Source organism: Myxocyprinus asiaticus, chromosome 46, assembly GCF_019703515.2.
Source record: "Myxocyprinus asiaticus isolate MX2 ecotype Aquarium Trade chromosome 46, UBuf_Myxa_2, whole genome shotgun sequence".
In the NCBI taxonomy this organism is placed as follows: Eukaryota; Metazoa; Chordata; class Actinopteri; order Cypriniformes; family Catostomidae; genus Myxocyprinus; species Myxocyprinus asiaticus.
In genome coordinates, this window is record NC_059389.1 from 6938368 (window position 1) to 6964819 (window position 26452).

General features: G+C 36.9%; 1 protein-coding gene across 3 annotated transcripts; it reads right to left on the reverse strand.

Moving 5' to 3' along the window:
* Positions 1 to 24: 24 nt before the first annotated feature.
* sergef (secretion regulating guanine nucleotide exchange factor) lies at positions 25 to 26432 on the reverse strand. 3 transcript variants are annotated; one of them, XM_051689554.1, is made up of 12 exons: positions 26167 to 26432; positions 25828 to 25963; positions 25484 to 25639; positions 25259 to 25353; positions 25091 to 25151; positions 22924 to 23037; positions 22639 to 22701; positions 21738 to 21896; positions 21456 to 21616; positions 12130 to 12166; positions 6982 to 7019; positions 5411 to 5543 (listed from the first exon to the last, which is right to left on the reverse strand). In XM_051689554.1, exons 1-11 carry the CDS (start codon positions 26206 to 26208, stop codon positions 6994 to 6996), a joined length of 1050 nt encoding a protein of 349 aa, XP_051545514.1. In that variant the 5' UTR covers positions 26209 to 26432; the 3' UTR covers positions 5411 to 5543; positions 6982 to 6993. The 3 variants fall into 3 exon arrangements, with proteins under 3 accessions (XP_051545511.1, XP_051545513.1, XP_051545514.1); XM_051689551.1 differs by lacking the exon at positions 6982 to 7019 and having other exon boundaries at positions 25 to 5543; positions 26167 to 26429; XM_051689553.1 differs by lacking the exons at positions 6982 to 7019; positions 22639 to 22701 and having other exon boundaries at positions 25 to 5543; positions 26167 to 26430.
* Between the last annotated feature and the right edge of the window lie 20 nt (positions 26433 to 26452).

A 26452-nucleotide genomic window follows, 5' to 3' on the forward strand; every position in this document is an offset into this window, starting at 1 on the left:
GTTGTGTTTTCAGCTTTTATTTGCTTTGCTAATTTGGTTGTGTTGTGCACCCCTCCACCACCGTCCAAATTACTTATCGCTGGAAAGTCGCGCCATGCTTCATTACAACACATTGTTAGATTGAAAGGAAAATTGACAAGGCTAGTTAGCACATTACTGGGACCAAACTCACTATTTTTGAACAAATGACCATCATTGTGTTCAATGAGAAAAGTCTTTAATGATGTTTAAAAAAATGTTTAGTTTGCATTTGAAAATTCAGAACATACAAGCTATTTTGAAAGCCACAGATGAAAAATGGTTTTACGTGAAACTTTCACAAGAGACAATCCTACACACAATTAGGTGTTCATTCTTAAGGAACAATAACATACAGGGTTTATGATGAACTGAGTAAAAGAAAGTAAACCAATACTGTGTCTTAGGTTTGTTTCGATATTTGTTTTTCATTGTTGTGAAAATGTGAAGTAAACCCAATTCTCTGGGACCAAACTAGCGCACTGCCAGATGTATCTTGGGGATGTCGAAGTTGGGTCCTTTTCTTACAATATACTGGACTGTTCAAAGACCCAACCACATCAGAGCATAAACATCAGAAAATTATCAAAAATTAACTAGTAATAAATAAATAAATAAATATATTTTAGATGATTTTAGAGGATTTTGGTCTTTGTGACTGCATAGTCTCTGGAAATAGTAAACATTGGACTAAAAAGAGGTGACATCCCAATCGTTTGTGCTGTTTTGTGAGACGTCCCTTGTGTGTTTCTGCACACTGCAGTGCATAGTATGGATCGTTATTTAAACCAGGTGTTTTCATTGATGGTTTGAGTTGACTTATTAAGGCAATTTTGTGTCTTTTTCTGAAGAGAAAAAAACAAACAAACAAAAAAAAAAACAATGAAAATAATGATAATAAAAAGCACAAAAAAAGATTTTGTGTGTTTTGTTTTTAAGGCACTGTTGATGTAAAATTAATAAAGCTATAAGAATTATAACTCGATGTGTGTATGTGTATAGATTTGATCAGTTTTATAAAATATATTTTATTTTCATGCCATGACCCCATAAGATGATGTATCAAAAACCTTTAAAGACTCCATGAAATCAAAAGTTTTGGTGACTTTTAATCCATTTGAGGTCATTTATATTATCATGTACACCTAAAAGTTGACCACATTAACTTTTAGAGATAAATGCATTTTAAATGTACAATCTTTCTCTTCCAGGACCAAAATGGATCAAAACATTTTGACAAATCATCTTGCAGAATGAGAATGCTCTCTAGAATGAGAATGTCTGTCAAAAGGGTATACAAAATCTACTTTAATATATGTCCTGCCCCAACTTCCTGTTTCAACAGGAAATACATCAACACAGGAAAATGTGTTAGTTAAGCCATTTCATGGGATCTTTAAGTGAATCTTGAAAAGAATATTCTGGTGTTCAATATAAGTTAAGCTCAAACGACAGCATTTGTGGCATAATATTGATTACCACAAAAACTAATTTCGACTCGTCCTTCCTTTTCTTTAAAAAAAGCAAAAATCGAGGTTACAGTGAGGCACTTACAATGGAAGTGAATGAGGCGATTTTTGGAGGGTTTAAAGGCAGAAATTTGAAGCTTATAAATAATAATAATACAAACAAAACAAAAAACAAACATTCATTCTTCTGTGTAACATTGTGTTGTTTGAGTTTAAATCATTGGTTTTGCAATCCTTTTAGGGTTCTAGGGTTTACAGTGTTAAGTCGTATGGCAACAAAGTTGTAAAACTGGATATACCTTTACACAGAAAAGGTTACTAAGTGATTTTATCACACTAAAATCATGTTAACATGCATACGGTTTACATATTGTGGCTATAATTTTGAAACGGTGAGCATTTTTATGTTCACAGATTGCCCCATTCACTTCCATTGAAAGTACCACACTATAACCCAGATTTTTTGCTCTTTTTAAAGAAAAAGAGGGACAAGTCAATTTATTGTTGTGGTAATCAACATCAGCCGCAAAAACTGTTGATTGAGCTTAACTTGTATTGAACCCCGAATATTCTTTTAAGTAGATCATCACTCTGGCTCAACTGATGGTTTCATGACAGGGCATTATGGGAGATGGAGTGTTGTTAGACAGGTCATTTCGCAGAAGTAAATCTGCTTCAGTAACTGCATCCAAAGTTAAGGTTATTAAAGGGTATTCTCCGTCCCTGGAAGGTTTAAGGTCAGAGTTAATGATCCGGCAACATCACTCACCGTCTGTCAAATTAAAGGCAGCATGAATGGCCATCTCAGAATGGTTTGGCTAGTAATCAAGGAGTCAGACCTTGACAATATTTAAAATACAGCCAGAGAGTAAATGGCTGATTGGATTTCCCTCTAAATTGAATTCCAATCTTTCTCAGCAGTTCTGAATGTACTAGGACAGTGTGTTTAGATGAGATACCCTAGTAAATACATGTACAGTGACTTTTCAACAATGAGCCTCAGAGATAATAGTCAGTGTGCTCATGTCCTTATAATACTAAAGTAATAGTCATCATTCGCACACTTTTCAGTGGGGGGGGGGGGGGGGGGCAGTGGTAGCTCAGCAGTTAAGGCTCTGGGTTACTGATCAGAAGGTCAGGGGTTCAAGCCCCAGCACCACCAAGATACCACCATTGGGCCCTTGACCCTATCTGCTCCAGGGGCACTGTATCATGGCTGACCCTGCACTCTGACCCCAGCCTAGCTGGGATATGTGAAAAAGAAGAATTTCACTGTATATGTGCAAATGTATAATGTGTGATAAATAAAGAAAATTATTATAATTAATTATAATTTTTACCACAATGGCCACTAGGGCTATCAAGCTCCAAAAATGACCAATAAAAGCACCATAGATCAACTTCTGCGCTATATTCCAAGTCTTTTAAAGCTATATGATAGCCATTAAGTCATTATTCACTGAAAATGTGAAGTTCTAATAGGTCACTCTTGTATGCGCTTAATTCAAATATGGCACGTGAAGATGCAAAATAAATGTCAAGGTGCACTATATTTTAATTTATTTTCCAAGTTGACAGCCCCAGTCCCTATTATGAAAAGGCACTATATTTCTTCTTTTGTTTTTCACGGGAGAAAGAAAATCATACGGGTTTGGAATGAGGGAGAAATCATCATAAAAAATGTATGACTGTGACAACATTTCTGCAAAATGACATTACGAGATTCATTACACATATCACGGCAGTTCTGCATTGAAATGTCTACTGAGTGGCGCTAAAAGAGAGTTAAATGTTCTCCTAAACAGCCATGGTTTTTAAGGTTAACATCCTATCATGTTTTAAATCAACAAAACCTACATCCCTACCCCAAAACTTTAACCTCAACCTAACCGATAGTGTCATAAAAAGCAAATGTGTGATCAAAAAAACTCAATTGCTGAAGCAGCTATGTCATTCTGTGGCACTTTTATGTCTTTGTTCACACAGGCAGAAAAAAAACCCAACAGATTTTTTGGCCAATCTGACTCTAATCCGTTTAGGTTTCTGTAGTCTGAACAGAACAAAAACAAAAAATCTGATTTTTACAAGCCTGATCCAAACCACACTCGTAGGTGGTTTGGAATCAGATTAAAATCTGATTTTTCTTAATGTATCCAGTCTGAACGGTCAGATCTGATTTCATGCGTTTTTTTCCATCAGTTGTTGTGCTCGACACATTGTTTCGTCAGGTGTTGCGATGAGAAGACGTACTGTATTCCAAATGGCATAAATGATGCCTTTACAGGACATTTTGAAGGGAAAACAATAATGATGGCCACACTGTAGGATCGTTACAAGAGAATTTTCAATAAAAAATTACTTTAAAATTGAGTTCAGAATGACCTTTTTATTAAACCTTTCAGCCCTCTTACAGTGGAAGGTGAAGTATGAGGGGAATCTCTTCTGATTGGAACACACCCATATGTCATATACTATACTGTATGTTACAGGGCAGCAAAGCAGTGCAAACCTCTTTTAAAATAATACAGACATTGGCTTACTCACTCAAGGAGATGGACTAATGTGCAGTAACACACTGGCTGCAAGCCACCAAAGCGTGATGAGTTTGAATGTTTCATGTGAATGAGACGCTTGAGCATTTTAAGCGCTTTAATACAGGACAGGGGTCCTCTTTAAAAGTCTCGCTGTCCGACCCTTTTATGCTTCAATACGGGACTATTTAGTTACCCACTAAAATAATAGGCATGTCCCGTTTGGGATAAAATATGGGACGACTGGCAAAAACGGGACATTTGTAAACCCTAGCAGCAAAAAACATTGCATATGCCACCTCTCCCATTTTTAAGCCATTTTCTGTGAAGAATGTGTTAATATTTGGATGCCCTCATGAAAAACATCCATTCATAAACATTCACGCATGGTGAACAGATGCAAGTTTGCATCGGTACTATAATGTAGACGCACCAGCAAAAGCGACTTCAGTCTGAACAGCAAAAAATCCGATCTGTCCACATATAACCTGCAGTTTGAACAGTCAGTTTAAAAAAAATCGGATTTGAGAAAAAAATCAGATTTTTCTTGCAGTGTGAACAAAGCCTATGACACTTTTGGCTCACATACTCTTCAAGACTTGTAACATTACTGCCCTTGAATAAGCTTGTAAATTACACTGGTTATGTAATGCATACATTAAAATGTATAGCCTTACAAGTCATGCACTATAGTAAAAATGTTTTGAGGTCATAACATAGCATTGTGTGAGGAAAAGGGGGAAAAGTGTTTATGAACTAATAATCTGCTGTTTTACTCGTGATTTGTGTGAAAGGGAATTGAAGTCGCTGTTGTTACGCCTCTAGTGTTTAAATGAGCCACGTAAAAATAATTTTGCAAAAATGTAGGTATAGTTACATGATTCTGTTAGACCAGGTTAGAATTTGTATTTTTTGGATGAACTATCCCTTTAAGATAATTTATTAGACAAAATTTTTAAATATGCCCTTTAAATGTAAAAAATTAAGAACAAGCCCTTTACATTAAGAAACAATTAAATAAATAAGAACATGCCATTTTAATTTTAAAACATGCCTCTCATCTAAAAGTTACGAATATTTGCATAAAGCTGCAAATAGGCTTAGTGTTCTAAAAACATCTCTATTTATTTTTGGGTGCTATGATGCTTACTTTAAACCTTTCTGATGTCATAAGCATAATGTGTGTGCGCGTCCACATTTGCATCACTGAGACTTTGATCTAAAATCTGTCCTTTAAAGGCTTATATGTGTGTTTCTGAATAATTCATTAAAACCGCAATGTAAGCAAACAGTCTTTGTCTGTCAAAACACAGTCAGAGAGCCAAAAGTTGAAAACCTATTCAGCTTGCAGCATCCTTGTTGCTCTTCAAACTACATAGTGCCATTGAATGCCCTGCTCCACAGCCAATCAGAAGAGGTGCAGTGTCTCTGAGGCTTTGGATTGGTTGTGGTTGTGTGATGTCACAGAGGGAAGCGTTTCCACACATTCCATGTTCATTCCAGCCCCAGGAGAAGATTCCACCTCCTAAAGAGAGAGATGACAGTCAAATATCTCCCTCAGGAGTGTCACAACTGCATTCACAATAGAAGAAAATGACAGTATGAATATCTCAATTATACAAACAGAAAACACAGCAAAACATATGAATATTGCTTAAAAGGACAAATATAGTTGAGTCTGACTGAATTCAGAGTGAATTTATGATGCCTGCAAAAGGATGGATGGATGGACAGATGGACGGAAAAACATTTTGGTTTGATGGATGGATGGATTGATTAACTTTTGGTTTGATGGATGGATGGGAAATCATTTTGGTTTGATGCATGGAAGGATAAACTTTTGGTTTGATGATGATGGATGAATTTTGGTTTGATGGATGGATGGCTGGCTGGATGGATGGGAAAACATTTTGGTTTGATGGATGGATGGATGGATAAACTTTTGGTTGGTTGGATGGATGGATGGACTTGCTATGATGGATGGAGGGACAGATGGGTGGGATGCTGATCACACTCCAAATAACTTATTTAGAGTGTGATCAGTACAATAAAAGCATAGAATTAAAGCATCTTCAAAATAAATACACGTACAAAAATGTACAAATAAAATTTTAATGGGACATTAAAGATAATTGTTATGAATGATAAAAATCACCAAAAACCACATGGATACAGGGTTGCATTTACACACATCACACTAATGTATCAATCTAATTGAGCCATCCTGGGCTTGAATGCCTCTAAACAGTTCAGCTGGTGGGTGTGGTCAAGCTTGCATCACTATGAAAACACGTGGTCAAGCCTGCATCACTATGGAAACACGTGCCAAGGCAACATAGTTACGTAACAATTTTTGTCGCCATAACAACCAGGAGCGAGAGTGCTTTCTCGGATTTTTCACTGCCCCCCTCCTCTTTTCTCTCACACTCCCCTTTCACTGTAACACTCCATACCTCTGACTATCCGATGGGTTCATTGTTATCTTTTCTGTAAGGTAGCAAGAAGTGTGAATTTAGGAATTTTCCATGACAAGCTGAATTACTGATGAAATATTAACTAAAAAATGAATTTATCCCTGTTTGTTCACCATAAGGAAAGGTAGGATCATTGTGCATGGCATTAATATTGTCAATGTAGAAAGCCTGGCATTAAAATAGTCATAACATGTATTATTTGCGAAATCAGTTTCTTTGAGTGTGGATGACATGCTATTGACAAAAGAGGGGCTCTACCACATCCAGTCATGGATGCACAGCAAACTGTTCCCATAACAACACACTTATAGACCATAACAACATATAGACAACAGAAATAATGAAATAAAAAAGTCAGTTTCTTTTTTGCTTACTAAAACACATTGTGGTTGTCCATTTTGGGAGTCTTTGCACAAAGTCAAAGCTTAAAAATTGTGATTTAAAGAAATAGTTCACGCAAAAATGATAATTCTCTCATCATTTACTCACCATTATGACTTCTCAAACTCGTATGACTTTTTTTTCCCCTGCAGAACACAAACGAAGATATTTTTATAGAGATATAATACGAATATATCCATAAAATACAAGTTAACAGGGTCCAACACTTTCAAGTTCCAAAAAGGACATAAAGGCAGCATAAAAGGTAATCTGGAAGCGTTATGATCGGTTTTAGATTAAATAAAAAAAATGGACCAAAATGTAACTGCTTTTTCACTATATATCTTTTCATTGCATTTGAGAAAATTATTAGAGAATTATCATGTTTGGGTGAACTATTCCTTAAAAGGGGATGTGTGTCATTTTTTCCAATGTAAACATATTTCTATTCTCCTATTTTTCCTTTATTTCTAATATCCTAGCTTAATCTGCAGCGACAACTACAAGTAAGCCATTCATTGGTTAATGTAAATATCACACTATAGTAATATTTCAAATATAATTATTTGTTTGAGCATCCCAACTGCCGACACAGCAACATTGACTCAACCAATGGTATGAGTTTGGGTGGGACAATCCATTTATCTGACCAATGGAAGAAGAAGGGTGTGTTTGAGAAACCTGTTTAAAAACAGCCATTATTTGTGCAATTCTGCTTGGTGATGCTAGTGGTGCAGAAATTACACACTTCAGCTTTAAACAAATCAGCTACATAATGGCGTGGACTACCATATAAAGAGAGAGACAGAGAGTGCTTATGGAGTTTAAAGCAAAGACTTTGCCTTTGAAAATGCAGAACAAATTCTCACTGTCAGCGTCCCAACAGCAGTGACCCTTTTTAATCTCATTTGAAGTCCAGCGATGTCCTTTAGGATGTGTCATACATGCTTAGAGAATGCTTAGTGATTCCCAAGGCACACCGGGATGTTTTTCGCTTCCCTAGATGTCACTTGACTTCAAGATTTTGCACTAGCTACTTCCACTTATCTCAAGGATGCATTACACAAAGGAAGATATTCTTAAGACCTCAAGTTCCCCAAGGAATGAACACTTCTTTGGCTAGATTCCCAACTTAAGGTTATAAAAACTAAAGCTTATTTCCTTATCCCAAAGAAAAGGTAAGGTTACAATTGGACCAAGCGCTTCCTCAGCTTGGTTAACATCTCAGCTGAAGGACAGTAATGTTTCCATGTATATTTGTTTTAGCTCTGTTCCAAAACCTTATAAGGCAGCACCCAAGAACACTCTTCATAGGCAGCATGAAGCATAGTGAGTCTCAACTCACAACTGTTTCCAATAGAGCTTGACGTTAGCATGTTGCTAATGTAACAAATCTATACATAAAATGCAGATTAATTAAAATCGCATATAAAAAATTTAGCCTAGAAAAGCCCCCAAATACAGATAATTCAATATAAATGATACATAACAATTCAAATTATTAAAGTTGGCATGAAACTCTGTACTGTGACATATTTCTGAGTGAAAAACCTTATGAACAAGAAAAAAAAAATTAGGATGGGGATTTGAGTTTATCCATTGGTTGCTGATTGGATTGTGAAAATATGGGCGTTGCATAGCAGAATGGAGGCAGATCTGAATGCGAGTTTGCAGTAGACACACACACCCCTACCACTGTGGTGCTTGAGTCAGAGCCGGTTATCAGTGATATTGAACCGCGTTCGTGTTCGTCAAAACATTTATTATCAAACTGACAACATAAACGCATGAGCACATCATGGTCTTTGCTTACGAAGAGGCTGTTTGGCGTTGCAAAATCAGTGAGTAAAAGATAACCATATTTTAAAGTTTTGAATCACAATACACTAAATATAAAGATAAAACGTACTCGTGCTGTGCATCCCAAGATAACTGCATTCAAAAATATAAATAAACTCCAGAGGCATCCGAAGCGTTGTATTCATTATGCCTCTTACACACTACATGATGTTCAAAGATGTCGGATTGTGGTACCGTTCAAATTACACATTTGTCTGTCTTGTCATGGAAGTCGTAGGGTTTTCAAATTACACGAGGAATCGGCGACAGGGGTGAACAGATTACAAAACATTTCACTATTGATGAATCCCCAACAACTGGACTCCAAATTACGTTGCACAACAGAGTACACGCGAGAAGTGATATGAGAATTACACAAAATCAAGCGTGAGTAGGCATTCTCGTGCTTGTCCGGGTGGGGTTTTGAAGCTTGCGATACACTTTGTTTGTGCGCTGATTTACAGTGAAAAGTCAAAAAAGAAGAAGAAAAGACTATGAAGGAGGGAATGGTTGGGGAGACGCAGGCAGCAAGGATTGTCTGTTCTGCAGAGAGACTTGGAGGTAAATAAGAAATGTTGCAATGAACGCAGGTAACTGCCTGCTGGTGTTTTTATTTTTATTATTATTGAAAAGAATTACATGAATGCAAAGTTATTCTGATACAAGCTCTATCTAGTTTATTCTCATTGAAACTATATTATTGTGCTCACCATACCATAAGATGCATGAAAGGACTGAGTTCAAAACTTCCGTGCCCTGTTTCTTGCTCTCTCATTGGCTGTAGGTCAACGCTGCAGCTGTATTCAGTCAAAACACATTTCATATTGCACATTTTTGGAATCGCAGACAGGTCCAGATATTTAACAAGCTAGATATCTCGCTGACATTGGTGACGCATCGGCGCTTCTCTCAGATCGCGTCTTTGATCATTCATACATTGCTTTGTCGCTACACGGGAGCGAGCTCTGATTTGCCTAGGATCTCCACAAAACTGTCGGCGAGTGAAAATTGGGCCTTAAATCGTGTAGTGTAAACTCGGCATTAGTGATCACCTCAGCAATTCAGGCGTGAAATGTCTCGAACACAACCGCAAATTCGCCGTTATTCCTCCGTAAATGTATGTAAATTCAAGACAGCTGACCCATAACCAAGGAAGTTTGGGTTAAGGAACGATAGTTTTGCAGGAAAACATACACCTGGCCATCTTCACCAACATGCAATTGATGCTTTGTTCAACTCTACGCAAGGTTGTGGTATTTATAAGAAAGGGACAGGGTTTAAGCAGACTAAATGATTGGAGAAGTCCTGCATACGCCACCAGAGAGAAGTCTGTCGTTTCACCGGAAGATCAAGTTTTTACATTCTGATTAAAGATTACGAGATAAAGAATAAAAAATATATCCATGGATGAATCATTCACAATACAATCAATAACATGTATTTAGAAAATAGATAGGGTGAATTTTCATTTCATGCTGACTTTAAAAATATATTATGTAGGGCCTAAAATAAATATAATAATTCAGGTATTCAGATTGAAATATATTGCGTTATTGTGGCAAACATGTTTTATTACTTGATTAGAAGATACAAAAAGTTTTTTACGCATTATTTTTATTTAATTAACCGCACAATATAAAAACATTAAATCGACAGTACAAGTAAAAAATGCATACAACAAAATTTTGGGTAAAAACAGTTTTTAAATATTTTTCTCAATACTTCTGAGCATCGAGTGAAATATCCACTCACTGAGCACTTTATTAGGAACACCTGTACACCTACTTATACATGCAATTATCTAATCAGCTAATCATGTGGCAGCAGTGCAATGCATTAAAATCATGCAGATACAGGTCAGGAGCTTCAATTAATGTTCACATCAACCATCAGAATGGGGAAAAAATGTGATCTCAGTGATTTCTTTAACTGCTGATCTCATGGGATTTTTACGCACAGCAGTCTCTAGAATTTACTCAGAATAGTGGCAAAAACAAAAAAAACATCCAGTGAGCAGCAGTTCTGCGGACGGAAATGCCTTGTTGATGAGAGAGGTCAACGGAGAATGGCCAGCACTTGTTCGAGCTGACAGAAAGGCTACAGTAACTCAGATAATCACTCTGTACAATTGTAGTGAGCAGAATAGCATCTCAGAATACACAACCTAAAGGCAGATGGGCTACAACAGGACCACATCAGGCACATTATTAGGACCATAGTGTTCCTAAAAAAGGGCTCAGTGAGTGTACATTTATTCATAATTAGGGCTGCCAACTTCAAAGTTAAAGTTGGGACCCGCCCGAGGATTTAGCCAAACAGCGTCTCATATTGAATCAATATGAGATGTAATATTTCATCTTTAAATACAAGTATTTAAGAAGCCTGCATAAAATGCCATTTGGAACAGACTTCAATTTGAAAGTATGCCTATAATGCCTGAGAATGCTGTGTAGGTGGGCTACATCACTGACAATACTGCAAACATGATGCGAAGCATAACAAAAAAAACAAAAAAACAAGCTGTTTCAAAGCACACAAATAAACATACTACATGCAAAATGGCATGAACCTCAATTAGCCAATGATGTCGCCATTTTTTTAAATAACTATGGGATTTAGCCTTCAGCTTTCCCATAGTTATGAGAAATAAGCAGAGTTGCTGGGAAATTAACAGATATGGCATCGCAAGTTTTCATTACATAAATAACGTAATATTCTTTTCCAAAGATGGCTCATTACTCTCTGATGTCCTGACACAATAGCACAAGAGTGCAGGACTAATTCCCTTCTCCTTCTATGATAGCACTAAAGATCACAGCACAGAGCTGACCGCTTAATTACTCCAGTAACAGATACTCATCTCTATTAAAACTGAGGATGCAAAGCAAAAAATTTCCTATTACCGAAATCCAGACATTGAATTCTCAAAGGCACAGAAGACAGAGCTGTGGTCTCAGCATTAATTCTGGTAGTCAGGCTTAGACATATCTCAGAATACTGGCTTACTCTTCATTAATCCTTTATTTCTCTTTCCCAGGCTCAATGTCAGAGCAGTTACATCCCATAATACGCTACTTTATACCTAAAGATACAGTAGAGTTATTGCTATGGCAACTGTGATGGAACATCGGCTTTGACAGGTAATTTTTTCTGGTTTTCCACAAGCAATATTGTCATTTGCCACCATGTCAAGTATTTAAACATCATGATTGCATTGATTGTACTGCCTTTAATATATTCTGATTTAAATAAAAAATGCAATGCAGTATACATCCAGCATGCAAATTACTTATCATAATGAGAAACTAATTAGAATCACCACTGACAATAATTAGAATTACAACAAATTAGCAAGCACCATAAATAAACTGGGGTTTGTATCAGAGAACTGCAAACACTTAAATTCATTGTACTCACCAACAACAGCCAGGTTATGTTCAGATCCGCATGCAATCTGCAAAAACAGAGAGAAATTGATAACAAAACATCAATCAAACACCTGTCACATGCTCTGATCATAGCACCACCACAATAATCTTTGACAGACAAGTGATTCATTACCAAGATGGCTAGAAATGGCCCTGCTCATAGTTTAAAATACTCAATGGTGAGTTCAAGTCATGTCAAAATTACTGTAATTACAAGATTCCGATTTGTAAAAAGGGGTAGGTCACATCTTCTTAGAACTCTTCGTAAAAATAACCAATATGGCAGCGACCACAAAAGTTAAAATGTAGTGAACACATATTTCAGGTTGATATGCCATTTTATTACTCTATTGTTGAATGGAGCACTTTTTTGGTTCTTAAACATTTTGCAAGAACATATAGAGGTGAATTATTGTAGTGATAAATAATTTTCCGTTTCAACAACAAAGCCGTTTTGGCATTATCCATGTTGCCATAAAAACAAATAATTTGAGGTCCCAGGACTTGACCAGCTCCGAGTAGAATCTCTGAGTTGCCCTCTCATAATTACAGTAATTCCAACATGATGTGAACGCAGCAAAAACTACAGTCAATTTACTTTTTGAAAAAGTAGCTTCACTAAAAGCTACTAGTGGGCCGTTCAGACCAAACGCATTCTTGCGCTAAAAAAGCTAGACAGTGCAACGAACAGAACAGAAGTGTCTCTATACGCGCTTTTAAACGTTGAAGTTCTTGTTAACTTGACATGGTGTCAAAAAACTGTGGTGCTCCTGTACGAGATGTTGAAGAAGAAGAAAAAAAAATGGTGCAGTGCATTTTATTTTTTTCCCTCCAAACAAATTTTACAAGATTTACAAGAACAAATTGGATTTTCCCAACGCTAGGCTACATATGAGAGAGCCAACAACGCGTCCTGCTACACAAGCGTGTTAATGGGAAAGTTAGGGGTTGTTCAGACCGAACAGATAAAACAAGCTAAATATAGCACAACTAGTAAAATAAAATGCAGATGTCTTTTGGAAAGTTGACAGGGCATCTAAAAAATGTGGTGCTCACCTGAAAAAAAAAAAAAAAATTTGGAGAAACAGTCAAAGATATCCGCCTAACGTGATGTGAACGGCCCCAGGTAGTTGTTTTTGAAAACAACTGAAGTACTGTCATGCTACTGAAAAATTGTGTCATGTTAGTACGGCTGCTACTTTTAGATAGTTGCTTCTCAACACTGCACTCTCCATCCATGTAACTCAAGCTGGGATGCCTGAATCGAACATTTCCTGCTGGGAAGCAGTGATAAAGATTCTGGCATGCAGCAGTTTAGGGGTTGGGGAGGGGTGATTTACACATACAGCTCTCCAGAGATGCTTCCTGAACTGAAAAATAGCATAAACACACAACCAGCCCTGATGTTGGAGCCAAATGTCCATTTCCATGACGACCCGTGAGGATGTGAGTGGGTGATTGGGCATCTCTGGTTGGTTTATTAACGTTTGGTGATCAGAGCTCATTACGTGGAGGAAATGGGCAGCTAGGGGATAAAAACAACGCTAATGCTCTCGGCCGGAGCTGGGAGGACACCGTCCACACAAACACACTCATATTAGTGTAAATTATAATGCATCACAGGATATGCCAGCAGAGCTGGCCCTGAATGAACATCAAAACTTGGTTTTGGTTGAATATTGTAAAAGTTGAAACTACAACTAAAGTGGTCTTGGCATTACACCATTTCTACACTAGTATCAACCAACTGTAATGTTTCCGACTTTTTCTGTTTTCAAAGGAAATCCATTGCTGTAAAAACTGAATTTGCATGGCTATTTTAGGATAGTGAAATAATTTGCTACAATAGCATATATTGTATGTATATGGTTAAAAACAAAATATAATTTAAGCAGGCTAGAGACCAGAAACATCACGTACTAGCTTTGAACTTCAAAAGTTAAATAGAAGTTAAAATAAATTAATTAAATTCATAGCAATCAGTTCAAACATAGTATTTGTGAATATTTTTTATTTCAGACAGCTGGGTGATTAAAGTGCAGAAGTAGCTGTTTTATACTTTAAAAAGTAAAAAAAAAAAAGTATAGAAACGCAGTGTCCGTAAAAGCGTGTATTGTGAGGTGTTGCAACGCATCAGGTGCTTCCAGTGTAGTTTTGACATGTTGCCTTAAAATTAAACCCGACCAGTACCTGAGACCATGTCACCCCGACCCTAGCGGTATCGTCAGATTTCAAGCCCAAACCCAAAATCACTCATTCTATTTACAATTTCTTCTTCAAGTAAGTATTGGAGCAATAGGCTGTATTTTTATGTAAGAATCATTTGTAGTGTAAACATATAAATTTTAACACCAAAGCTGGGAAAAAAACTTTGGCTTCCCATTGCTCAAGCGCCAAAACTTTGCTGGGTGCAGAGCAATCTGGAATCATGTGTAACAATGTAACGTGAATGTAAGTCCTCTTTGCAGCCTGAATTTTGTTCAGAATGTCGAATCTTTGTGACACCTGCGCTAAAAACAAGCTAGACACAGTGCAACGAATGAAACAAAATGCAGGTGTCTCAACATGCATTTTGAAACTTGATGTGTTGTGACGCACCGTTGACATGGTGTCAGATCTTTCATCAACTAATAGTCAAAATACAAAGGAAAATCCTTCAAGGCAGATACAAACAAAAACTAAATATAAAGCAAAACAAAAGCTCCTGTCAGACACAACAAAGATGATTTGTCCTGATTCATTCTGATATTCTTGCCATCATCAACAAAACAACTACTTCCCCATCCCACCCAAATGAACCTAGCTGACCCCACACCACACAAAAACAGCACATATCCAGTCAAAACAGCTTTTGGTCAGCAGGCAGGGGGCTGTCCATTCTGCTGCAGAACAGTCACATAAATGATGACGAACACTGCAATATGAAGACTAACCTTAGTTTTGCAGACTCTTGACTATCAGCATAAAGTTTGGTCCACTTTGCAGTTTATTGTGGGCAAGAACTACTGACTTTGACAGGAAAAGACTGTCTGACGGACATGTAAAGCAACCAACTAGAGTTTGTTTGGTGCCACTGTGCCTACATGTGCAATATAGGGATGGATTTATCAATTCAAGTTGATATCTAATTTCTCAATGCTGCATACTGTATGAACGTGGGACAGACGTGAGCTTCGTCAGAGGGGAAGTCTTAAAGTCTTGAAATAGCACACAAGTCATATGGACTACTTTTATGATTTTTTTATGGTACTTTTGGGGATTTTAATTACCTTTTTAGAGCTTGAAAGACATGGTCACTTTGAATTGTCATTGTATGGAACGGGCAGCGTAAAAATGTTTCTAATTTAATGTTCCACTGAAAATATAACAGCATAGGGGTTTGGAAGAACATGAATAAATAATAACAGTATTTTAATTTTTGGGTGAACAACCTTTAAATGAAACAATGTAAACAATAAAACCCTTACTGGGGGCAAACTGGCCTTAGGAAAAGGCAATAAAGCTAACGATAAAGGATGATGCACATCTTTTTCAGATGCACATTTAGAAAACCAGTGCATCAGCAATGATGAGTGTCAACAGTAGGAGCACAACTTTGACACTGAAGTATATTTCCGCATGGTTACTTTTACTAGGAGTCTTTGAGAGGCAAAGAGCTAAAGGTAATAAAACGTGTCATTATTACAGGTGTCCCGTTACAGTTGAATGGGGGGGTCAAAGGGTTCATCATTTTCTTCTCCTATGGGGGCTGTTAATGTTGACCTGTGATGGTGGTAACCTAGTGCTGGTCACTGATGAAGCTGTGCTGCCATCAGTTGACCAGCACTAGGTTACCACCATCATAGATAGATAAGCATGTGGCTAAATAATATAAAATACTGGCGGAGCTGCAATGTTTATATACCGCATATACGTTAGTCCCATAACTATGTTGCATGTAGATTAAATACTATTATTTTGATACATTTCAGTATTGTATTTCAAGACGTGTTGTGCCAAGTTTGATGTCAAGGACATCAAACATCATTGGTTCTTGGGTGTCTCGTGACCAATTGTCATTGACAACAAATCTGGCACGTTGCATCTTGACGCACCATATTTGAAAGTACAGAATTGCAAGATTTGAGAGCTACATTGGACGTGACAATTTTCTGAGAATAACGATTTTCGGTCTGTTCTTTACACAAAGTTATCATATGGCTTTAGAAGATCAGGAATGTGGGTCAATGACGTGATGCTCATTCTTTGTCTGAATCTATTAAGTTATTCAAGAATTTATTAAAAACACAATTCAGTCAAAACAATTACTTGAGTACTAATCTACTATGATGAAATGGTTTTAAAATCCAAAAGAGTTTAAAGTCACTTTGATATTTTTTCTGGGGTCAAAATCATCTAAATGGTGTAACTGTCCAGAGAAAGTAAAAAATAAATAAGTTTAATTAAAAGAAGAAATTCTTAAATGCTGGCATATCCAGTTCTGAAAAATATTTTATTTCTTGAAAAAATAATCAATTCATGTTTTATATATAATTAATATTTTTTTAAACTTTTATAGCCAACATCAATTGTTTAATGTGACAAATAAAAAATAAAAAAAAGGACCCCTTTACATCCTCATGACTTGTCGGTGATTTATTATTTTTTTTTATCAAATATTTTCGCATTTTGGTGAAAATGCTAATTTTGTTCATGTCATATGGAGGAACCCTACAAGAAACTTTATTAATATTCATCACTGAAATATTCATTACATTTGTCAAAAAATATTTTTACATAAATATAATTGAAAACATTTTTTACAATTAATTGTGTATTCTCTTAAGTTGTGTGTACATTCTACATAGATCACATACTGTAGATTACATTACGTTATACAAATTTAACAGCTGTGTTTTAAACTAGATTTTTAAAAGATTTCACATTTTTCAATTCAGACAACCTCCCGTTGGCACTAGTTATATTGGACTACTTTGATGATACTTTTATTGTGCCTTTTTTGGAACTCTGCAGCAACCATCCCCCCCATTTACTTTAACTGCATAGAATAAAAAGCAGCCAGAATTACTGACAAAATTACTAACTTTGTGTTCCACAGAAGAAAGAAAGTCATACGTTTTTGGAACAACAAGAGGGTGAGTAAATTCTGACAGAATTTTAAATCTTGGGTAAACAATTTCTTTTAAGACAAATACGCATTCACACAACACGAGCAGCCTTGTCAAACTACTTGATGTTATTTTGTATTAATTTAGCTGGTATACAATTGTGTTATCAGGAACAATAAAGATAACTAACTCTTAGCTTTTTTGATTGGCATCTTTTACTGATCCTAATCGACTATAGCTCCCAGACAGAAGATTTCCTACAGAAGTTTATTGAGATACACAAAGCAGAGGCATTATAATGAAGTCTCAGCTACAGCACTGCTTAGCATAAGTTTAAACACAGACATCTAGACTCTAGGACTTTGGGTACAAGTGTGAATCAGGCTGTCAGCTGCACTATGTGTGAATTAAGTCATTTAAGGAATTATTAAACCTATTATTGGGAGTTCAGCTCAGTCATTTTTAGCACACAGTATTGTGTTTCATCTACTCATAGGAAATCTTTGGGTCTGGAGCCACTACAGAAGTCAACTGCTCTATGATTGGCCAATAAGGTTGGGGGTGAGGACTATGATTTAACAATGGATTTGAAGTCTAAACAATATAGTTACAGAATGCAGATGGTTATGAATGGTGTAATAAACACAGGAGTACAATTTGTGGATCTTACAGCTTTTAAATCAATGAACACATAATGACTAACACATTACAAAGAAAACACAGACAGTCCATTCAACCATTCACATCCAGTCATACAAGGTCATTCTTGTTAGGCATTACATTTTCATGTCCCCCTTATTATGTCTTAATATACTGTATTAATTAATAAACTCACAATTTTTAAAGATGGAAATCATATTAGTTGTTTTTCTTATATCAAAATATCCGAATTAACATACCAGTGAATTTTAAATGGATGTTGCCATTTTTGCAATGTCTCCAGGTTCTAAAATGAAAAACTGGAAATTTATTAAGGAATATTCCTTTTTTGGGGGCCTGGGTAGCTCAGTGGTAAAAGACGCTGGCTACCACCCCTGGGGTTCGCTAGTTTGCTAGTTCAAATCCCAGGGTATGCTGAGTGACTCCAGCCAGGTCTCCTAAGCAACCAAATTGGCCCGGTCCCTAGGGAGGGTAGAGTCACATGGGGTAACCTCCTCGTGGTCGCTATAATGTGGTTAATTCTCGGTGGGGCGTGTGGTGAGTTGAGCGTGCATGCCGCGGTGGATGGCGTGAAGCCTCCACACACGCTATGTCTCCGTGTCAACGCGCTCAACAAGCTACGTGATAAGATGCGCGGGTTGATGGTCTCAGACGCGGAGGCAGCTGGGATTTGTCCTCCGCCACCCGGATTGAGGTGAACCACTACGCAACCACAAGAACTTAAAAGCGCATTGGGAATTGGGCATTCCAAATTCGGAGAAAAAAAAAAGGAATATTCCTTTTTTCTTCATTTCTCTAATACCTTTTGTTTTTCCAAACAAAACATGTTTTCTTGGAAGTCTTATTTTGATTTGTCATTATTTCATACATTAATATCACTTTCCATCCTGTTAGTCTTTTATAATTTCTCTTTAAATGACAAAAAAACAGCACCTAAATGAAATAATTCTCCAGGAAGTGACATAATTTTGATGGGAAAACAACTGCGCAAACACCAGTAAGTATTAGCAATGGATTTTTATGATTTGTGATGATTTGTGTTATTAGTTGGCTTATCTCCCTCCAAAACAGTCCATCCTGGTAGACTAAATTTCAGAAGTTGATTCAAAACTATCAAAATAACCAAGTTGACACCCTCATGTAAGTTAACTTTCAATCCTAAACTGAGCAACGGCTAACTTTAGCTTCTTTTTTTTTTTCATCCTGTTCCAATCTGTTAATTTTTTTGTCATTATGTAAATCATAAAGTTAGAATACATAATGTATAAGTGCCTGAGTTTGACCATGCAGAGCAAATTTCAGCAAGTCTGATGTTCCCTTTTATAGAAATACTTTCTTAAACGACAACCCAGGCATATTCATTTTTTAAAAGTTACAGAGCTCGAAAGGTACTGCATAACAGAAATGACCCACTTAAAACGCTTTTTAAGGGAAGCTTAAATTGTTAAGTTTCCCTTAACAATTTCAGAGAAATTCCCTCAAGCCTCAGGCAAAGTCTTTCTTTCAACGGAAGATCAGCTCTGAAACGTTATATTCCACATGTCATCGAAGACTAAATGTGTCCTCGGACCCCACTACACTTTCTCTCAAAGTGTTAGTGTGTATTATATAGGATAACGTCGCCTTTACATCGTCGTCATCCTAGTTTGCAATCATAAACAAATGGCACGCGTACGGGTTGCCTGGTGGCAGAACATTGTAGTATCAGCAGCTTTCGAGGATTAAATCTGACATGAGGTGCATTGACTAGGAGACGGAAAATAAGAGAGCGCACAAAACAAAGTCAGACAAGGAGATCTGACATGAAGGAATATGTTTAGCAGCCGTGACAACATTTGGACAGACAATGTGTCTCTATTTTGAACATAATGAAATAGTTATTCCAAAAATGAACATTTTGACTTCCCATTTGACTTCCTTTCTTCCGTGAACACCAAAAGAGGCTGTCAAGCCCCAAAAAGGACCAAAAAAAAAAAAAAAAAAAAAAAAGCACTTTGAAAGCATCAGAAAAGTACTCCATATTACTTGTGGGCTTCATTCCAAGTCTTATAAAACCATATGATAAGCTTGTTTGGGGAAAAGACTTAAGATTTAAAGGGATAGTTCACCCAAAAATGAAAATTCTCTCATCATTTACTCACCCTCATGCCATCCAAGATGTTAATGACTTTTTTTTTGGATTTTTAGAAGAATCTCTCATCTCTCATATAGGTCCATATAATACAAGTGAATGGTGGCCAGAACTTTGAAGGTCCAAAAAGCATATAAAGGCAGCATAAAAGTAATCCATACAACTCCAGTGGTTAAATCTATATCTTTAGAAGCAATATCCTAAAAAATCCTTTATTATAAATTCTCCTCCCTGCCCAGTAGGTGGCGATATGCACTAAGAATGTGAATCGTCAAAAACAAAAGAAGAATGTGAAAGTGAAAGTGTAGATTTATAGCAAAAAAGGACCATTTACTTTCATTGTTTAGAAAGAACAGATTGGACATTCTGTTATTTATGTCTCCTTATGTGTTCCACGGAAGAAAGTCATACTGGTTTTGAAAGTCATGATGAAGGTAAATAATGATGACAGAACTTTCATTTTTGGATGAACCATTCCTTTGGAAAAAACAATAGATGCAAAAAACATGAATGCCACTGTCTCTTTCCTATTTTTTATCTTTTCACTATTCCTACATTAAAAATGTCCACAGAATTGTTTTTTTTTGTTTTTTTCTAAAGGGGCTCTTTAATTTCAAAGAATCAGTGATGCATAAAACATATAAAAGCTGTGACCGAGTATAAAATACTGTGCCGTTGAGTCATTCACATCAATACATTTGCACGTGCACACACACACACACACACACACACACACACACACACACACACACACACACACACACACACACACACACACACAAAGATGCTGCATTTTCTAAAGTAAGTGATGACCTTCAATTCAAATGAAAGCTGTGTCTCTAGGCAGGATGTGAGAAAGAATTGTGGGCATGTACAGTGCTTTCGCCCCCTGTTGGAAAACAACAGACATTGCAATCTCTTGGCTATCAGCAAAGAGCATTATGCTGCATTCCATTCAACTCAGAAAGTCAGAATTTTCGACTTCCTACAAGGAAAAGTGTAATGGAATGCCCCTTGAAGTCAGACTTCTAACTTGGAGGCTCGTGCAGAAATCTTCCACTCCGATTTCGCTGAGATACAGGTGCATGACGTCACACAAACATGTTATCAAATTTAGTATAACATTTAACATCATGTTATAACATTCATTAAATGGACAGCTCTGGCACTAAATTCTGATTGTATGAGCCAGGTTAGAAGTCACTGCAAAATAGGCAATATTATAGCCAAATAATGAACTATATTACTTGAGTGTAATTTTAAAAAACAATAACCCACAAGTTTGTTTACTAAGGTCAACAGAGGTCAGGATACCCTTTATGGCTGGTAAAATCACTGTAAAACACTGCCTCTCATGGCTAATTGCTTTATTGTAGTACATCATTTGTTTATCAAAGCATTTGACTGAAATCATACCTGTGTTGCACCAAATAAGTCATTAATCTCAACAGGGCCGTTTGCAGTTGGGTCAGTGCTTTTTGAACCTTCGGACCCTTCTTCTGGGCCCTGACTGGTCACTGCCGCTTGCCCTAGTTGTCCATAATTAGCTCTGCCCCATGTAAAGACCCGTCCACTCTCTGTAAATGACAGGCATATAGTTGAAACAGTGATATATTGCTAACTGCATCACTAGAACATCTACTGAAAAGACAATCAGCATCAAAAGTCATAAATAAAGATTTTATGTGTATCACTCACCTGTTTGTGTGACAAGGTGTGTCCAGCCGCTGTAAATGTCAGTCACTCTCTCTCCCCTCAGCAATGATCGATCTAAAACCACAGGAAGTGGCAGGAAAGGGTCCTCACTATTTAGCTGACCATGTTTATTGCTGCCCCAGAGGAAAACATCACCCATGACTGTGAAGATATGACAAAGACTCAAACTTTCCAGTAGAACTGTAAGATCTTTTTGATCAGATAGAAGGCAGACAGAACGATGGACAGATGGATGGATAGAACGATAGACAGACAGAACGATAGATAGAACGAAAGACAGTCTGACAGACAGACAGAACGATAAGATAGAATGAAAGACAGACAGACATAAAAAGCAGTTAGATGACAGATAGACAGACAGACAGATAGAATGACAGACAGATAGAACAATAGATGGACAGATGAACATACAGATGATTGATAGATAGATAGACAGACAGTCATAGATAAATGAAAAGCAGTTAGATGGCAGGCAGGCATGCAGGCAGACAGACAGACAGACAGACAGATGGCAGACAAATAGATAAATGAAAAGCAGTTTGATGACAAACAGACAGACAGACAGACAGAAAGACAGACGGACAGAGACCGATAGATAAATTAAAAGCAGTTAGATGACAGGAAAGCAGGCAGACATACAGACAGACAGACGGACAGACAAATAGATAAACAGATAAATGAAAAGCAGTTTGATGACAAACAGACAGACAGATACATACACAGACGGATGGATGGATGGACAAATGGATAGAATGTTAGATAGACAGATAAAATGATACATAGAACAACAGACGGATGGACAGACAGACAAATAGATAAATGAAAAGCAGTTAGATGACAGACAGACAGATAGATAGACAGACAGATAAATCAAACAAATCACCTGTCAAACAAATGCAATGGGCGGAGCCTGCAACTACCTTTTTTGGGGTCACATGATTGAGCCCTGCAGATTTAAAAGTGTGGTTTAGCGTGACTGCCTCAGATGAGAGGGTCAGCAGAAACGCTACGTATAAATAACTGTATTCAATTAAATATATAAATCAAAACACACTGATGGGGTAAACCAACCAATTTCATAGCAGTGTTCATTTTCATAAGATCTGATGTATCGCTGTGTGAAACCGCTTCAGCTTTAAGAATGAGTGTGACTCTGTGTGTGTGTTACCCGGAACAAGGCAAGGCTCCTTAGAGGTCAAGTGTGCAGGCACAGGTTGTGGACTCAAAGTTCTCTTGGCGTGACTAGACAAGCCTGTTCCCCACTGATACACATGACCTGATGCTTCAGATGCACACACACAAAACACAAACTAAGTTTAAATATACAGTATATATTATATATACACTGAGAAAGGGAAATAATAGTTTGTGAATTACAGTAAGACAGAAAGAAAATGTTACAAAATAAAATTGTGTACATATTAGTAGGGATGGGAACTGTAAGGAATTTAACGATTATGGTTAAGACTCCTCTTAACGATTCCAGTTCCTTAATGGTCCCATTAACGATTGTTTTAGTTCTTTTAAGGGAGGAAATATTTTGGAAATAAGAAATACAAGCAGTCTGTTACCAAATGATGAGATCATTTCAGATTTTCATAGAACAGAATTTTGCACATGGTGTGTTTGCACATGGTGTGTTTTTATTCATTAATTTTTATAAAAATACCACTAATTACAACAGAACTCACAAAGTGTATCTTTAACTACACATTGTCAAATCAACAACCATCCAGTAATTACTCTGAATTCTTGGTTCAAAATGGACCTGATGTGCGGTTCATTCAGTTTTTGATTTACTAAAAAGAATGGGGAGATAAAAGTTATTCGTTTGGTAGGAAATGCTGTATGTTTTGCGGTGTAGATTCAAAAGAATCAACTCATAAGAGTCATTCGTTCGGGAATCAGACTATACTGGCTGCACTGTATGTTTCACAATTATGATTCAATACCGATAATGCAGTGCCGCTGGGTGGTAGCATGAAAAACCATCATTTAGCATGGTGTACCATCCGCATTGGATGAAGAACGTATGTTCGGGAATGGGGTGGGTAAAAATACTGATTTTCCGATGCATCGCAATCTTGAACGACACCAATATCGATTCTTAAATCACAAGATCGATGTGAGTAAATCACTTGCATATGTGACCAAATTTTGCACTAAGCAACTAAAAATATACTACAATTTAACATTTAATCTAATCACATATAGTACAGATGCTGTAAAGAATCCATGCAACACCAATACGCTGATTACTCCCAAAAATAAGTAGACCTATATTTAAAAAAATCCGACAAAGCAAGAAAACCGCAATTGCATGAGATTTAAAATAATCAACTTATTTTCTGCTTATGACATAAAACTGTAAAGAAGCATGCGAACAAAACACTTGTGTTCATTGGATAAGCCAGTAAGAACGCCAGTAAAGGTGTTTACATACAATGCAAAATCAGGGTAATGGCCAAATATCTACCTGTGACGATCAGTTTATTCTTAAGCCTTTTATGACTGCACAACAATAAAGGAAAGCCGTTTAATGCGTTTACATGACCACACAAGTGGTTGGCTTATAAAGCATAGTCGGTGTAAGAATGTGCATGTAAATGTGTTCACTGACACACTGAACTGCTAGTATTCTTAAAGAGACAGTACCGTTTTAGCACTTGTTCTACAAGTCAAAGTAAATCTAATACTTGCAAATAATACAAATTATGCATGTAAACAATAAACATGTAACAAAATATATGTATATACAGTATATGTGCAATATAATATATACAATTTGAATACATCATATTTATTAATGGAATACATTGAATTTTTATATATTTAAAAGGCTAAAACATGACCAAAATGATGTAAACTAATGATCAAATAATGTACAAAGTTAGAAAATACGCTGTATAATTAACAGCATTAGCTGAGAGAGAATTTCTTTCATATGTAAGCAAAATGGACATTATAAAAGAAATATACCCAAATGAAGCGTAATCTAATCGAATTAAAATGGGAATCAAATCGAATCGAGAGCTTATGAATCAGAATCGAATCGCAAAATCTGTATCAATACCCAGCCATATTTGGGAATCGTTAACAGAGCACAAAGTCATGAAAATAATTTGGTTCCGGTATTTCTATTTTTTATTTTGGAACCCGTTATGAATAAGAACTGTTTCTCGATTCCCAGCCCTACATATTAACACAAAACGGATTCAATTAAGTGATTTTTTTTTTTATTTGAACTAAAATGAAAAATGTTTCCTTAAAATTCATAATTTCAAAACAGTTGTCTGAAACTTGTCCGGCCCTTGGTCTATCAATAGTTGTAATACCTGCACTTGCTAATGCATGTCTGAGACCCGCGGCCACACAAGTTACTGGCTCACTCAGGGCCTGCAAGCAAAACAGACAAGCATTGCTTTACAACCCACATAAATACAATCAAATATTCTGGCAATACAGTTAAGCACCCACGGCTGAATACATAATCTTCTTCCCACCTTCACGTGTAGAGGTTCTGCTGTGTGTGTTATCTGTGATGAGATGCCCAGCTGTCCGAAAGCATTGGAGCCGCATGACAATACCTGACCATCATCTGACATACACAGATCAGATAACAGTCATTTCACTTTGAATCAAATGACAGGCAGCATAGCATAACCATTCTAAAATCACTTCAGCACAGTTGATACATTTACATAATGCGTTTATTGTCATTCACTCACCTGTGAGGATAAGTGAGAAGTCCCAGCCACAGGACACTTGTTGAACTCTCCTGCACCCAGGTAAGGGGCAAGGTTGAAAGGTTATGACCTCTGAGGTGTGACCAAGCCCTAGCTGACCTTTATGGTTCTGTCCACACATCAACAATTCACCTGAATCTAGACAGAGACCATGTTGTTGTCATACTTCTACTTGACCACTAGAGGGGGCGTGTGTCTACAAACAAAAGGTCAGCAAATTTCCGGAGACAGTTCGAAGAATATTTCACTAATTCCAGCGACGTGCCATTTCAAAGTGTTAGAATTAAAATATATGGTTATTTTAGTTGTGAAATAGGTCATCTAACCAGTGATGAGTGCAGAATGACCGCCTCCTCCAGTAATACAGCGGATCTGTCCTGTCGGCTGTCCGCCTTCTGCACCCCGCGGTTCGGCTTGATCCTCCGTGTGTCCCTGTCCGAGCTGCCCGTAACTGTTGGCTCCCTGTGGAAACGAATAAGCCAAAGAACCGACGAAATCTGATTTTTAAAAGTAATAATGTATGATTGCATGTATTAATTTCCATTATGAATTGATAAAAGTCGTGCATTCTCGTGGACAGAGCTGGTTAAAGTAGCCAGGGTTTCTTAACGGGTACTGTGATTCGAAATGTTAGTTTTGTATAATAGAAAGTAAACAAAACTTACCCACGTGTATAGTACACATTTTGACAGCTGAGTTTCTTCCATCAGTTTTGGAGAGCGCAGTTTGATGACATCGCCACAAACGCATGTAACAACGTCACTTTAGAAATATTAATGGGTAGAAAGGCAGTTAGCATGAAGGAATGGCCTGGTTCACTGTTCCTAGTATAAATAATAATTCTCCTATTTGTCTCCTCACTTTTATATTTTTTGTTCAAAGACACTGAAAGTCTCTAAGCGTCATTATTAATCTGTAAATTAATGTCCAGACCGCTGCTAATGTAGCATG